Genomic DNA, 16,237 nt, shown 5'->3' with positions numbered 1-16,237 from the left:
AACGGTCGCACTTAAAATAAAAAAACATTTGTTTTACATTTCGGATCCAAGGAAATAAGCCATTATTGGCTTAAATAAGCTTTAACGACTGCAATCATGAGCACCCCTCGCAAGAACTATAACAACCTGCCGCCCTACTGCCCACAAGGCGGCCAGTACCCATCGCAGTCCGCGGATTACAGAGCGCAGCAATTCGGTGGCCAGCAGAAGCCACAAAATCCAAACGTTGGCTTCTACGAGGACAAACAGGGCCAGCAAAATGTTCCTCATTTCTACCAGAACAAATCCCCACAGGAGCCGCAGCGCCATCGGCCCTACGGTCAGGGCAGGAATTTCGGACGCGGCGGCAGCTTCAATCGCAGGAACCAACAGAACTGGGATCATCCGAGGAGCCACCAGAACAGGGAACAAAACCAGAGCGGCAGCTCCTTCGGCCAGTACTTTCATCCCTCCATGCTGGAGGATCCTTGGCGGGAGCTAATGGAACGGCACGAGGCCATCCACGGACCCAGTACTAGCCGAACTTCACCGAAAGAGGTGGCGGCTTCCTAAAATGTAGAATACAACACTAAGAGCTAGTTAAGCCCTGTAGGATAATTTCCCCAAAGCAAAGAAAGAATTTTAATTTTAGCTTTCCGATATTAAACAAAAGAATGTGTAAACATAAAAATGGTTTCATCATGAGATCCGAGCCTGCTTTTGAGTGGCACATTACGTGCTGAAAACCGCTCCGATGCCTTCAAGAAAGAACTATGGCTAAGGTTGTAACATTTTATACATTTAAGCAACAGTTTCACGTGAATGAAACCCGTGTGTATACTTAAAAATTTAAGACTACCGTAATGGAACACCCCTCAGTGCAATGGGGCTCCCCGAGTGAGCTGCTAATAGTGCTGCTGTTGATGCCGCTTCTTCTCCAGATACTTCTCCCAGTCGACGGCAACGCGATTGTAGATACCCATGGCGGCACGTGCATCCTCCACGGAATTATGCTCGCCCGTTTGGATCTCCTGACCCAGAACGGCCTTTGTCAGGCGTTTTAAGCTGGGCGTGTGGGTATTAGAGATGAGTTTGCACAGCGGCTTATAATGCGACGTATCACGAATGTCATGGAACGGATGGCGGATGCCCAGTACGGCAAGATCGTTGCGCAGGCCGTGTCCCACCAGAATGCGGCCATGTATCAGCTTCATCACTTCGTTTTGCACGGCGGCAAAGTCCTCACCGTTAGCGATGTCCTGCGGCCGAATGCCGGACACGCTGGTGCGGTAGTCGGTGACCTCCTTTCGCGGCTTCACATACTTGTCCAGCAGCACGTGTCCCATGCGATTCACGATGGACACGCGTGCCAGCATGTCGTCCCGTGTGTTGTGTCCCACGCCCACCATCTCGCAGTCCATGGCCAAAATGCGATTGCGGTGTGCCTTCTTTTTCATGCGCATGCGTGCCGATTTGCTTAGTGGTGCTGACTCCGTCGCCTTGGCATCCTGGTTTTCACTTCCAGCTGCTGCTGCTGCTCCACCGCCAGCAGCGGCCATCCAGTTGGAGCCGGCTGCCCGGCGACTTGTGTTCACCTGTTGCACCTGTAGGCGCTCCATGGAGGCTTGCAGCTTGCGTTGATTGTGTTGCGGGGAAACCACATTTTTCGTGCTGTCCGTGGTGTTTTTGTTGTTGGCAGACCCGCTTCTGCTGCTGTCCAAGTTATTGGCCCGGCTACGATTCATGTCGAACTGCTTCTGGCGTGGCGTAGCGGACATGGCGTCGGGGCATCTATATATTCCAAATAAATATCCAGCTTAAGACAATCTCGAATAACAAATGTGTTTCTTTATTTTAGTAACACCGACCAGTGTGACCGTCTTGGGGTTGCTGGAGTATTACTGTCGACGGGCTTTTGGTATTTAAACAGTGTCAATGGGTGCGTTCAGCAGGTAAATAGCAATCACGCCTTATGTAGCCTGTGAACGCATTCACTGCGTCAATAATATGTGCATTGATCGCTCGAACAAATAAGACCGTAAAAATCGCTATTCATTTACAGTTTCAGACGTTGAAGTAGTGTAAGTTCATTAAAATATTGAAGAAATGTGGGAGTATTGACTAATATTCTAAAATCACTTATGGCGGTTTTATATTTTAACAAATCGTAAAAATATCAAACTAACGGATTTTATACATATGCATGTGCACACTCGAGATTGGGCTTGAAGTTTTGGATATCCACTGCGAAGTGCGCACTTGATAAAGATGTTCGTATGCAAGGAGTTTTAAACTGGCTCCCGCGTATTTCGTTCGGAGTGCATCCTGGAGCACATAGATGTCAAGTAAGCGCAGCTTACTTAATTCGCATTAAGGCATATGGTCGTCGAGGAAGTAAAACTTTACTTGAAAAGCGGGGCGTGGCCCCTATCTGCATTCGGCCCCTTCGGCGGCCTGGGCAACTTTCCCAATCACATCGAGGATTATTCATTTGAGGAATGCCGTTTGCAGCATTACATGGCTCAACAGGAGGATCGCCTCACTATTTATGAGTTGCAGTATGCTCGCGAAATTGACTTGGCCACCATGAAAATTATTTGATTAAGATGTCGCCCCAAAAACTACTGGAAACATTGATTGAAATTTACGATCAGCCTCTAATCGACAGTTCCTCTGTCGCATCCGTCAGGGACCAGACTTCGGACGAGAGAAAATGCCAAGTTCAGCCTCAAAGCTTCCCAGGTTTTCAAACCAACTTTTCAAACCAACTGCCAGTTAAACATCTCCGGTGACACGGCGAGGCCGTCCAACAGAGCATGCTTAAGATGCTGGAAGGCAGCGTGGTTAGCCTAACCGACCGGGAACAACTGTTTTAAAACTAATATAATTTTGTTTAAAGTTTTTTGTTTTTAATTTCTTTGCAGTACAAGTGATCTGTTTTTAGAAAAAGATTATCCAAAAAGTTAGCTTTAATTTGAAACTCAAATTGAATATGAAATTTTGGATGCTTGGAGATTTTGGAGACTTGAAAATAAATGTATTTTCTTATTAGGCGAATTAAGAGCAAACCTTGTTAATTACATATAGCTCGAACTTTGTTTTCAGTGTAATAACTGATAAGCCATTCAACTAAACAGTCGATATGTTCGTTGAATGTATAGATTTTTGTTACATCTATGAACGGTCATACGAAAAGGATATTCATTTGTTTATTTTAGTTTGGCACATCTTTGAAAATAATGCATAATGCTTTGTGAAGATCTAGGAAACTGCAGACTACTCCATCGGAATTTTTCCATCAGCGCCCGAGAACCCAGCACTTACATCGCCAACAGCCGATGAGCCGCAATCCGCCCGTGTTCCCATTCCGACTGTCGATTGATTTGTACGGCGACAAGCGGCGGCGGAGAAAAGGACCGATAAAGCAGAACTGGAGGAGCAACCATGACCGGCAGAGAAGCGCAATCCTTCCACACACGCTGTGGCCGCTCCATCCGGCTGTACAATAACAACCGGATGGCCCAGCGCTCAATGCGGGATTTCAGTCATGCCCTGGTGTTCAGTGCTGAGCCCCTGGAGGACGATGTACTTTTCGAGGTCGTCATCGAGAAGAAGGTGAGTTAGCCACACGACTGCAGCAGATAGAGCTGCGGATAATGATCGTCTTGCAGAATACCTACTGGGGCGGAAGCATTGAGATTGGTGTCACCGCGGAGTCGCCGGATGACCTGGAACTGGTGGCATGCGCCACTGCCATGCGAAATGGCACATGGGTCATGTCCGGCATCGACGTGCGCAAGGATGGACGACGCCTATTCGAGTTCTATGGCACCGATCTGGAGACGCTCAACGAGAATGATCGCGTTGGCGTCATGCGCACCTCTGGTAACGATTTGGTCTTCTATGTGAACGGAGAGTCGCAAGGCGTGGCTGCAAAGAACATGCCCAAGCCTCTGTGGGCTCTTGTCGATCTCTACGGACGTTGTGTGCAGGTTTCCTTGTGTCCGCGCGATGGAAGTGGTTCCGGAGAGGTAACAATTCAGCTAATCCAAATGAATAGGTAAACAAAAACTCGTTTTCTTTGTACACAGCTTTTGGATTCTCCGCTGCAGCAACCACTGCAACAGGTTGTTCAAAACTTGGACGTGGCCATGAACGTAAACATTGTCGTTGACTCCGACGCCTGGATGCAAGGCAATGGCTCCGTATCCGGTGCTGATGACCGACTGTGCTTCCACACCCGCTGTGGGTCGTTGGTGAAGCTTTCGCCCAACTTTCGATCCGCCGAACGCCGTCGACCCCTGGACGAGTTCAATAACGGCGTGGTGATGACCCACAGGCCTCTGAGGGACAACGAACTGTTTGAGATTCGCATCGACAAGTTAGTGGACAAATGGTCGGGATCCATTGAAGTGGGCGTCACCACGCACAATCCCGCAGTGCTGCACTTTCCGGCAACCATGACCAACATGCGCTCAGGCACAATTATGATGTCCGGCTGCGGCATTTTAACCAATGGTAAGGGGACACGCCGTCAGTACGGCGAGTTCAACTTGGATGAGCTTCGCGAGGGAGATCGCGTTGGGATGATGCGCAAGGCCAACGGCAACCTACACAATTACATTAACGGTCAGGACCAGGGTGTGGCCGCCACCAGAGCACCGTCCACTTTGTGGGGCGTTATCGATCTCTACGGAATGACTATCAAGGTAACAATAGTTGATCGCGATGAACGTGAGCAGCAGAATCTCGTGACACGGCGAAACAACATAGTAGCAGGCATGACTGCATGTTCCAGTGGTGCTGGTGCTCAGCACACCCAGCACCAGCAGCATTCCGGCACCCCAACCCTGAGCCTCCTAAGTCCAGAGAGCGAGATGAATGCCGCTGGCGCTGCCGGCGGCCTAAGTGAGACCATTTCCAGCACGCGAGCCATAGCCAGGAACGATGACCGGCTAACCTTCCACCACATTTGTGGTACTCACGCCACCGTCACCCAGAGCGGGCGGACAGCGCTGCGGCCCAAGTGAGCATTGTTGTTTACGGCAGAAGATTTTTATGAATTTCAATTCCCCAATTTGTATGCAGTGCTGCCGATGATTTTAACAATGGTGTAGTGCTCACAAGGAGACCTCTGCGCCCCAACGAACTCTTCCAAGTGCGACTCGAACGCGTCGTGACCAAATGGGCTGGCTCTGTTGAAATGGGAGTGACCACGCACAGCGCCGACGAACTGGACTTTCCATTCACGATGACTAATGTGCGGTGAGTCCTGGCTTCTAGCCCAACTTTAGTTGTTTTAAACAACCATTTTCCAAACCAGTTCCGGCACTTGGATGATGACGGGAAACGGGGTCATGCAGAATGGAGTCACCGTTATCGAACAGTATGGTCAAAACCTGGATCGCTTGCAGGTGGGCGATAGAGTGGGTGTGGTGCGCAAGGACGACGGCACCTTGCATTTCTGGGTAAATGGAGTGGATCAGGGTCCAGCTGCCAACAATGTTCCCGAGCGCGTTTATGGTGTAATCGATTTGTATGGACAGGCAGCACAAGCAAGCATCGTGGACACTTCGGAGTGCGGTAGTCCGGACACTGGAAACTCTACCATCTCAAACACGACGTTGTACAGTGAAGTTCCGCTGCGATTTCACAGCATCCACGGCGCCAATGCGGGCATATCGAATAGTGGCCTAACAGCGTCGCGTCCCAATTCCCTGGCGGAGTTCAATGACGCAATTGTGTTCAGTAACCGACCGCTAAGGCAGAGGGAATTGTTTGAAGTGGAGCTGGAGACAATGGTTCGTCACTGGTCGGGCAACATTGAGATCGGGGTGACGGGCACTCGGCCCGAGGACATCCAGTTGGCTCCAAACGCCACCGATCTGGAGGCCAGCGACACCATCATCTTATGCGGCCCGATGATTTTTCACAACCGCAAGACTATACGCACGAATATTCTGCTGGATTTGGATACCCTAGGTCCTAGCACGCGTGTTGGTGTGATGCGCAATGGTGACTTCATTCACTTCTTTGTTGATGGAATGGATCAAGGGCCGGCCTGCGAGTGCCACGCACCGAACATTTGGGCCATTATCGATTTGTATGGGCAGTGCGCGCAGGTGAGTCTTACCCAGACGCAGCTGGACATCCGTGCTCCGTACGCGACCAGCGAAAATTCCCAGAGCTGCCAAGCCACATCGGTAATTCAGCATCCGGCCATGGAGACAAAACACCGCTGGACTTGCGTCTCCGGAAATGTAAGCCTAACCAAGGATTGGACGGAGGCCTCGCGCTTTACGGGAGCGGCGGCACCACTATCCCATTGTCTGGTATTTTCGGAACATCCGCTCAGCGTGGGATCACCTTTTGAGATTAAGCTGACATCGGTTAATTCCATGTTTGCTGGTAAGCTCCCCCGTTGTAGATATCTACATACATGTAGAGGATTTTAAAAATTTCTTTTAATGGTCCGTAGGTTGTCTAAGTATCGGGGTCACTGATTTGAATCTAAGCGACGAAAGCGTACGCAAGAAACTCCCAACCAGTATTCGCCGGATTCCCGCAAACGTGTGGTATGTTAGCGGAAACGAGGTGTGCTTTAACTCAAGCTGCCTGCAGCGCTCGCTGGCCTCCCTGGAATGGTTAAGGGTTGACGATAGGATAACTCTGGAACGAGTGGAGAACTCGTTAAACATTCTGTTGAACTCGGAGAACGTGAACATCCACTTTCACAACGTGCCCAACGATGTCTACGTGGTTGCCGAACTGAGAGGTTCGACGATGGGAATTCAAGTGATTTCCGCTCAAGGACCGGCGTCGCCACTACGTCCATGCAGTTTGCGTCTGCAGGACTCAATGGACTTTGGAGTGGATCCACTGAACAAGCAGGATAGCTCCATGCTGGAATCAATCGATTCCGAGGCACTGAACTACGAGTTTTTGGATGTCTCACAAAAGAACGCACGACTCAGCGATGATCGCAGAAGCGTGACCAGAATCAAGTCCTATAACCAGTCCATCGTCTGTCTCAATAAGCCGCTGTGTAAGGGTGAGAGCATCAGCATCAAGGTAGATGCCCTAAACAACAAGTGGAAGGGTACTGTCGGTCTCGGCGTTTTGTCCGCAAGTCCCCAAACTGTTCCCATTTCCCTGTTGGACTTTAAACGGAGCTGCTGGTTGGCCACCCACGACTACGTGAACATCAACGGTCAAGTGATGCCCTCCAAATACGGCGATGCCCTTGAGCAGATCCAAGTGGGAACTGTGATCACCCTGACACTAACCCATGCCGGAATGCTAAGTAAGTTAAATTTAAAAAGTTAAAAGTTATTTTTAATTATCAAAATTTATTCAGTCATTATGATTGGGTCAACGAATCTCGAGGATCTGGCCAGCGGACTGCCCAACCATGTGTATCCCGTGTTCGATGTGTACGGCAAATGCGAGAAGATAACATTGATAACTGGAAATGATGCTGGCCGCACTGGGAATGCCAATGGTACTCCAATTCTCGAGGCTCCGGAGGCCCTGGAATTGGATAATGGTATGCCACAGCAATGTGAAAAGGCGCATCTGGAAATGCACGAGAAGGAAAAGGACACGGAGCAGGTGTGCGAATCGGGCCCGTCCACCTCTGGTGCTCCTTCAAACGCCATGTAAGCGTATCAATAAATAGGTCTACTCCGGTTTTCTGTACGGAATCATTTTGCAGGACTCGATCGGTTATGGAGAGCGTTTCGGAGAACTTGCTGTTGAACATTTCCATTAAGAATCGAACTCTGGAGCAGCAGCGAAATGAACTCGGTGGATCATCGTCGACTTGGTAAGCATGACAATGGAAATGCGGATAAGAATGTAATTCCTAATTTTCTGAATTTCTTTAGTTGCCTTCGCGAGTCTCTGCAGCTGCAGCACAATACTAATTTAAATATACAACGCAGTCAGAGCACACAGAGATTCCAGAACTCTTTGAACACATCTGCAACGGCAGCGGGATCTAGTGGCACCAGCGGCTGCACGGCCAATACGCAACACCTGAGTAACTCGGGTGTATATGACACGAATAAGGAGTATGATGATCTACCCAATCCTCCAAACCCGTTAGTCAATTCCGTCGACGAAGCAAGTGGAGCAATTACGTCTGTATCCACAACGATCGATCACAGTGAAAACAATGCGGAGGCCTTGGAACTGAGTGCTAGCAATGAACGCGAAATGTCCGGCGAGCCCGCGCTCAACGATAATGTATTGGAGGACGATGAGATCGACTACATGAACCACCTGTTGCTGCTGCAGCAACTCCAGCAGAACGAATATACGCGGCATCATCTTATGCCCGATCAGGCGTCACTACTCAATCTCGACCTGCCATCCCTTAATTCCATGGAATCCGACACGAATTCTGTCGGCCAGACGCGGCCGAGTGGAGGAACAGATTCCCTGCGATCCACTGCCACCGGGGCCAGTGTGGAGCAGAACGACTGCGAGTATTTGCGTCAGGTGAGACGCTTCTGTGCATCGCTAGTTCTGCCGCAGGCCTTTTTTGATAGCCGACTTGAGCCGGTGTGCTTCTGCCTGAAGTGCAGTGGACCCAGCATCGGAGGAAATGGTGATAAACTGGAGGGTTGGGTTTATTTCAAACTAAACCAGCAGACGGTTAATGTGCTGAGCACTTCGACGTCGACTGCATCGGCCGGTGGTGGCGCTTCCTCGGCGACCGCTCCCCAAGTGCATTTTGATCTCAACGGAGACTGGCTGCCCTTCTACTACATGACACGGGTGGACAAGATTCGGGCGATACTGGATCGTGGGCAGCCGCTTCCGCTAGAAACGGATCCGGACGAGGAACCGGCCGCTGCAGCGCTCAAGGATGAGCCTGGTACACGTCTGGAGCTGTACTATTCGCCCAATGCCACGGTCATTGAGCCCGTGCTGCCGCAGCATCACTTTGCCTCTGAACAGGGACTCCACCGCATCTCCACTTCCTTCGAGGTCTACGTTCGGCGGCAGTCGATTTCGGGTGTGACCACTGGCAAGGCTGCGGCCGAGGCGAAAAGGCGCAGCCTGGGATCCACCGACCACGATCATGGTGGAACTGGTCAAGGTGCCGACGGCGTGGGAGTCACTCCGTCCGCTACTCTCAACGAGTCGTCTGTTCATCTGCTAAACGATCTCTGCTGGTTTACTAAGGAGGCTGGCGCCTGCATAATCAACGCTTTAATTATTAAACTGGACAGGATCGAGGAGTCGGAATCTCATTGAGCGCACAACACCATACTCGCAGTAGTCACGCCTGTCCCTATATTCACCACATTTTAATCCCGCTCAGCAGCTACCCACACCAAATCGCAGTCGCATTCCTCTTTGTAAACGAGTTTGTATTTGTATTGTAAGCTCTAATAAAATTATCGCAAAGTTAATACAGATTACAAATTTATTGGTAATGAACCAAACCAAAGCACATACAAAACTTTCGGTTCATTGATACTAAACAATTTCTTTCACAAACAATCCCAAAAATTAAAACACTAGAGTAAGAACAGAAATGCATGATTGGAATTATCATTGTTTTTATTTGATTATTTTAATTCCATTCATTTAGTGTCGCTTTGTTGATTTTGTTATTCAAATATATGAAAAATGGTCGATTAGAAATTGTTTTAGGGTTGTGTTTATGTTTCTGTTTCTGTTTCGTTTTGTATCATCAACACGGCAGCAGCAGAAGTAAAGGATTCATCCTCGCCAGTTCTATCTTTTTCTACCACTCTCGCCCACATCCGTTTTACTGATTTTTGTATACAGCCGCGGCCGCAGAAGCATTTTATCAAATTACTCTTACACTTGTAGGTTGGTTGTTTGCATTTTGTTTGTTATGTTTATTTTGTTGTATTCTCTGCTAGTCCTGAAGCAAGTGCATATACAAATATGTTGATTCATATATGTTTACCGTTTAAGTTATCGTTATTATTATTATCATTAATCGTTAGCCAATACCGCTGATAGCCGGGAACAACCGGATATCGGAATGAGCCTAATGGGCTCACTCCACTTCCATGGAGGGATCGTTTCCGGCCGCGCTCTGGCCATTGTTATCCACATCCATTTTGTCGCCAGAATTGGCCGCTGGCTCGCCGCCATTCTGTTCCGCATTCGCCTCGTCCTTGGGCGGTGTTGCTGTCTTGGCCGGAGTTGGCTTCGGTTTCGCCCTGTTGATCACCGAACTGACGCACGAATTTAGAGTTTGCACCTCTTGGCGCACGGCGGAAATCTGGACGGGACTGTCAGCGGTGCGCGGCGACTGTGTGAACTTGGGCAGATTTGCATCCAGCCACGATTGCGCTTTGTCCGCCGTCTCCGAGATGTTGATGAACTCGGTTTCCGTTAGATGATCGTACTTGGGCACACCCTTGCGGAACTCGGCCACTGCCAGACGTGCAATGGCAATGCTGTTCTTCAGCTCATCAAATGCAGCTGGTCCCTGCTCATAGTCGCTGGCGCGTAGCTTGATGGGATCCGTCTTCTGGTGCAGGGCCTGCAGGCGGCTGGTATAGATGTCACGCTCGCAGTCCTCGCCATCCTCGTACAGCCAGTTCTCGAGATCATTTAACTGCGACACGATTTTCTCGCGCTCAGCCTCAACCACGTATCGCTCGAAGGGTCCACCCTGCAAAAGAGATGGGGCAAGTTTTAGATTTAAGAACTTACAAGAAAGGGATTTCGAGTTCCTGGCTATGCCATGTTGGATTAGTTACCTGCAGTTTGTTGCGCATATCGTAGACGAACTCCTCCAAGGCATTCTTGGCATCAATGCGTTCCGTTTCCTTCTGATCGTTGCCAATCATTTTTGACTCTTGCTGTGTGTAGTTGCTCAGGTCGACGGGGCTGAAGCCGTGTGTGGTGCACTCCAGCGGCAATTCGGTGGCTTTGGAAGCCTTCTTCTTTTTATCAGCGCCCTGGGCAGCAAAAGAAAGGCAAATGATTAATCGAAATGCATAAACAAAATAGTTACAAAGAGTTCAATTCAACTTTTCCAATAGAAAGAGAAAATTGGAGCGGCAACAAGACATCAACAATAAAGCGAAGAGGAATAACAGCTCCAAGCGACAGCCTACAATATGAGCACAATACATTTTCGTGGGTGTTTGTTGTAAGCAGTTCATATGAGTAACTGCGGGTATTGGTTTTTTTTTTAAATTTGAAACAAGGGCGCGCTTTTTTCTCAGGTGTGTTTGAAATAATAAAAAATAAAATAAAGCTTTTGGATACAATAAAATAAGATGGCAAATTGTGTAAGATTTTTTTTTTTAATACATTTGTTTTTTGTTGGGAGCACATAGGGTAGGCGGCTTATGAGCGGTCTTCATCATTCGTTTCATTTTTGGTGGAAAATATTAAACTTAAAAATTTCAAAAACCACAAAACGGTTAGATTCGTGCTTTTCAATTTTGTAGTACATTTCGTTAATCAAAATTTCCAATATCTTGGCACACAAATATGGGAGCAAAAAATTCAGATTTAGCGTTTTTATTTTTCTTTTTTTGTTGGTTTTGTTTTTGAATTGAAATTTGAGAAATTTGAGGAAAACGTACCGAACCAAACCAGCCCTTGACCCGCTGTGCCCACCCTTGTCCGCCAGGTGATGAGGCTGTTGATGTATTATTATCATCCTCATTCTCACAATATGCCTACGAGAGATCAAAACGCGCGCGTTCGCAAACATATCCAAAACAAACAAAAACAAATATTGCAGTGGTATATTTATAAAAATGAATGATTTATATCAAAAACACGTTCGTATATACGTATAATTCAAACAAGAGCGCTACAGCTCCGGTTTTTCGCATGTCCGATTATGGTAACGATCGAAAATCTTAATGAGCAATTATATTGATGATTGAAGCCGGTAAAAATCATATTTTACTGACTTATCAAAGTACAAAAACTAAATTGATTTGCCATTCCAAATTTAATCTTTCCTAACCAGACATGGAAAACCGAAACTTATTAAGGAATTAGTCCAGAAATGCGACAATAGGAATTGAGTTAGTTTCCGCATTTTCATGGTGCTTTTCTTTTTTTTTTTTTCAACTAAAATCTTCCTTGCAATTTTGCTTCAATAGTTTACCACGAATGTGTGAAAACCAATCTTGAAAATTCAATTACACAATTTAAAGCTATTTTATGTTAAAGATGAGCTTTATGAAGTGAACTATAAAAAGATAAAAGTTTAGCACTAGAAACTAAACGCTGGTTTGATAACAAAAGCCAAAATCAAATTGATACAGAAATGTAAGAAAGAAAGAATTTTCACGCTAGTTTTTACGGACAGACGTTATTGGACTGCTTTACAACAAACAATATCAGCTAAATGCACTACACCCAACTCGTTTAAGCCAGAAGGGAGGGATTAGTAGAATACAAGTAAAACTAAAACAAGAGCAACACAGCAACCCCTATCCACAACAAAAGATGATGAGACAGTGACAGCGTGATTTGGGCGGGAGATGGTTGACTCACCTCTTGCTGACCATCCGCAGGTTCTCCAGTATTGTTGGTCTGATCGCCTGGTTTTTCTTCACTGGCAGCCTGCTCAGCAGCTGCGGCAGCCTCTTCGGCCTCCTTCTTTTCCACCAAAGTGGCGGACGAGATTAGCACAATGCCATTGTTGTTGATGCGCACTTTCAGCTTTACATCCTGACCCTCGCCGCGTTCCGTCGGCTTTACATCCTTGACCTTCCACACGCCAATCGTTTGATCTGGATAGGGCACCTGTTGGCCATACACAATCGAAACGTTGAACGGTCCCTTGCGGTTGATTGTCAGCAGGCGACTGAACGGAGAAGCATGGTATTGCGGGAAGATCTCGATCTCTCCCGGAGCAGCGGAGCCCTCACTGTCCCACAGCACCTTAACGGCGTAGTTCTGTATATCAGTGACGCCAAACTCTCGGACGCGTACAGCTGGCGACATGATGGCGCACTGAAGGGCTGCTCCGCGAGACACAGCTTCGTCCTGGTTAAGAGTGGTGCTAGCCGGCTTGTTAAAGACCTACGAATAATAAGCGAAATATTACAAATGTGACATTTAGCATGGGTTGCATCATTTGACTAACCTGCTCAATAAGCTGCTTTACGGACGGAATGCGTGAGCTTCCGCCAACGATCTCCACGGAGTGAATGTCGTCCAGCTGCAGCTTAGACTCGGCTAGCAAACGCTTGAAAGTCTGCTCGACGCGCTGCAAGACGGGGGCGCACAGCTCCTCCATCTGCGACCGCTGCATGGACGACGAGACGTCGATATCATCCAAGAAGCACTCAATGTTCAACGGCAGCTTGGTGCTGTTGGCGGACATCTGCTTCTTCAGCTTTTCGATTTCGGTTAACAGGCGCAGATTGGCACGGGCATTGGTCTTGGCGTTGATCTTGTAACGCTCCTGGAACTCCTTGGCGAAGTAATCGCCCAGAGCCAAGTCAATGTCGCGTCCACCGATCTGGTCCCAGGTGCTGGCCAGCATCTTCAGTTTGCCCTTGGTGAAGGCACAGGCACTGGCCTGCAGTGACGAGTGCCCAAAGTCAACAAAGATCACGTTACGTGGCTTGTCCTCGAACAGATCGTTCTTGTAGAAGCCGTAGGCCAGCGCGGTGGCCGTCGTTTCGTTCATCAATCGCAGGACGTTCAGTCCGGCGATCTGGGCGGCATCCAGGAGAGCCTTACGCTCTGCATTGGTAAAGAACACGGGACAGGCGATGACGCAGTCGTTAACCTGCGTCTGCATGGCAGCCGCCGATGTCTCCTTCAGCTTGGTGAAGAGCATCGCCGTCAGCTGCTCAGGTCCGAAATGCTGATCCTCCCCGAGGTAGTTCACCTTGATGCCAATGCTGCCATCACCGCGCGCCTCCACGCGCGCTGGAATGCTCGTGAGTTCGTGTTGTACATGGGGATCGTTGAATTTGCGGCCAAGCAGGCGCTTGAATCCGCCAACTGTGTTTTTCATGTTTGTCACCTGCTGGTTCTTAGCGGCCACGCCGATGATACGCTTCTTGCCATCGAAGGCCACAAAGGAGCTGCAAGATTGCAGGGAGTAAAAATTGTCAGTTAGTGGATAGATCTGCAGGCCATATAAGGTTCAAATATCTTAGTTCAGTTGGGATTAAGTCATTACAGTGGGATGTGGCACATATGTACAAAAATTAAACAATAAGTTTTAAACTTCATTTTTAATGTTAATTTAATGAAATTAAATATGTAATATTGAGGAAATTCTGGCAGGACTTATAGTAGAGCAAAAGCTTCTACCTAAACATAGCCTCATATGCAACAGGTTACAGGTTCTCGATCCAATATCAAACTCAATTGAATGAATGATTTTTAATCTTTAATATATACACCAGTAACATGATTACAGAAATTTAATAAACTTTGTAAACTTTGCAGTTAAAACATAACTTTCTGTATCTTTAATTTGATCTGCATCTGCATCAATTAAGAGTAAATTACCCGCACATTAATGGTGAACTCTTTTTATAAAACGGAATTTGCTAAAATCAAGTACCCATTACAAATAGTTCAACATATGTACATATGTGGTCCCCACTGTGTCTACATATGCGAGTGTATGCTGTCTGTGTTTGCCGGCTTTGAAATTATTTTTGACAGCTTCGCACACGTTTTTCTGTGCTTTTTGCGCGCTCTCTCTCTCTCTCTCCCTCTGCATCTCTCCCGCTTCACAACAGCTGCTGCTTGATTTCGCTCTCCGTTCTCCGCTCTCTTCTCACCTTTGATGCTGCCTTCTTCTTGACCGCATGACGCATGCATCGCCAGCTCTTTTTTTTGGTGTGAGTGTGCCAAAAAAGTAAATTCGTACAAGTACAGGAGAGTGGGGAAGTGAGGACGATTGGAAAGATACGTAGGCCCACGCAGTCAACGGCATTTAAATCAAAGGCACCCATACATAGGCAGCGGCAATAAATCGAAAAAGAGAGGCAGCGGGAACAGCAGAAAAAGGGAGCAAATATGAGTGTGCCGCCGCCTCATTAAAATTGCAATTTGCAACACTTTTTATGGAAGTGCAATCGGCCAAATTTAGGCCTCCCGCAAAAGCGAACAAACATCACAGTAAATAATGCACATATCTGGGGTACACGTATGTTATTCGAAGCGTTACCCATAACAACCATGGAATTTTCTAGGCGCGCTCTCTTACAAACACATTTACGCACACACACGCAAGGCATGACTTACAAATTCGACATAACCCCAAAAAGGCAAAAAGTCGAACGATTATGCAGACCGCAAAGCTTATCACTACAAACTGGGCCGTAATCCAGAGCATCGGATTGCGGATAAGGCACAATTACTTACGGCGTGGCCCGGAGACTGTAGTCATTGGCCAGCGTCTCAATTCCTCCGGATCGGGCTGCCGCAACATAGCAGCTCTCGTTGCCAAAATCGATGCCAATCACGGACATTTTTTACTCGACTCCTTGTCGTCTGACCGATGTTCCAAATAAAATTGATTCAGAGCAGACACACTTCTTGGGCGTTTGCTGATTTTTCTTGTTTTCCTTCTCTCTTTTTGTTTTTGGGGGCGGAACAACGCGATCGCAGAGTTTTCTTTGTTTTTTTTTTCAGCTACTGCAAAATATACAAGTTGTAAAGAGAGGGAGACGTGAATTAGATATAATGTATACTGAACACACAGCCACGCACGTGTCGGCTTGCTATCTGTTCTTTTCGTTTGACAAACAAGTCCAGAACATTCGATTCGATATATGCTTTTCACATTCACATCAATTATGGATTCGCTTTTCGCCTGCGAATGGAAATTTCTAGCGTCCGGCCTTCGTAGCTCTTTTCTCTCGCTCGCACGCACAGGAACCGTGGCGGAAAATTTTGCGATAAAATCGCCTACGCTTGTTTGGCTTTCCACGATTTTTTTTATTACTTATCTGTACTCAAACAGATTGGTTACGCACGTTTTAGTTGATAAAGAGCAATCACCTTTGGATTCACGGTAATAGCACAGAAACTTCAATTCGACACCGCACGTTTTTTTTTTACTGATTGGTCTGCACCATAGAGCTGGACTAACCACTAGCGATAGGATCGATATATCGAGCTTATTGGTTTTTGGAGAAACTATCTAGGTATCGTTTGCGACATTTATCGATAGTGCAAAATTGGCAAATCTTTAGAAGATTCCAATTTAACTTTTACCGCCGACAATTAAAAATCTTTTAATTTATTATAAAATTGT

The 16,237-nt window shown here is 47.3% G+C and overlaps 4 protein-coding genes across 12 annotated transcripts; 2 read left to right on the top strand and 2 right to left on the bottom strand.

Annotated features, from left to right (window-relative positions):
- Positions 1–13: 13 nt before the first annotated feature.
- On the top strand, positions 14–665 carry CG13484 (uncharacterized protein). Its single transcript, NM_140433.2, has one exon. The coding sequence runs from the start codon at positions 97–99 to the stop codon at positions 550–552; it is 456 nt and encodes a 151-aa protein (NP_648690.1). The 5' UTR covers positions 14–96; the 3' UTR covers positions 553–665.
- CG6833 (uncharacterized protein) lies at positions 624–1,887 on the bottom strand. 2 transcript variants are annotated; one of them, NM_001202176.2, is made up of 2 exons: positions 1,848–1,887; positions 624–1,770 (listed from the first exon to the last, which is right to left on the bottom strand). In NM_001202176.2, exon 2 carries the CDS (start codon positions 1,755–1,757, stop codon positions 885–887), a length of 873 nt encoding a protein of 290 aa, NP_001189105.1. In that variant the 5' UTR covers positions 1,758–1,770; positions 1,848–1,887; the 3' UTR covers positions 624–884. The 2 variants fall into 2 exon arrangements, with proteins under 2 accessions (NP_001189105.1, NP_648689.1); NM_140432.5 differs by having other exon boundaries at positions 624–1,887.
- A 1,313-nt stretch (positions 1,888–3,200) lies between these two features.
- Positions 3,201–9,399, top strand: Neurl4 (Neuralized E3 ubiquitin protein ligase 4). Its single transcript, NM_140431.3, has 9 exons — positions 3,201–3,594; positions 3,651–4,010; positions 4,071–5,005; positions 5,068–5,244; positions 5,303–6,387; positions 6,458–7,282; positions 7,337–7,637; positions 7,694–7,804; positions 7,866–9,399. The coding sequence occupies exons 1-9, from the start codon at positions 3,424–3,426 to the stop codon at positions 9,241–9,243; spliced, it is 5,343 nt and encodes a 1,780-aa protein (NP_648688.2). The 5' UTR covers positions 3,201–3,423; the 3' UTR covers positions 9,244–9,399.
- Positions 9,400–9,406: 7 nt separating this feature from the next.
- Hsp110 (Heat shock protein 110) lies at positions 9,407–16,074 on the bottom strand. Of its 8 annotated transcripts, none has more exons than NM_001202174.2 (7): positions 15,957–16,074; positions 15,343–15,615; positions 13,094–14,045; positions 12,499–13,029; positions 11,571–11,666; positions 10,734–10,934; positions 9,534–10,645 (listed from the first exon to the last, which is right to left on the bottom strand). In NM_001202174.2, exons 2-7 carry the CDS (start codon positions 15,447–15,449, stop codon positions 10,022–10,024), a joined length of 2,511 nt encoding a protein of 836 aa, NP_001189103.1. In that variant the 5' UTR covers positions 15,450–15,615; positions 15,957–16,074; the 3' UTR covers positions 9,534–10,021. The 8 variants fall into 8 exon arrangements, with proteins under 8 accessions (NP_001261822.1, NP_001189103.1, NP_001189104.1 ...); NM_001202175.2 differs by having other exon boundaries at positions 15,982–16,074; NM_001274893.1 differs by lacking the exon at positions 11,571–11,666 and having other exon boundaries at positions 9,407–10,645; positions 15,681–16,074.
- Between the last annotated feature and the right edge of the window lie 163 nt (positions 16,075–16,237).

This window comes from Drosophila melanogaster, chromosome 3L, assembly GCF_000001215.4.
Source record: "Drosophila melanogaster chromosome 3L".
In the NCBI taxonomy this organism is placed as follows: domain Eukaryota; kingdom Metazoa; phylum Arthropoda; class Insecta; order Diptera; family Drosophilidae; genus Drosophila; species Drosophila melanogaster.
This window is presented reverse-complemented; position numbering and strand designations above follow the sequence as displayed.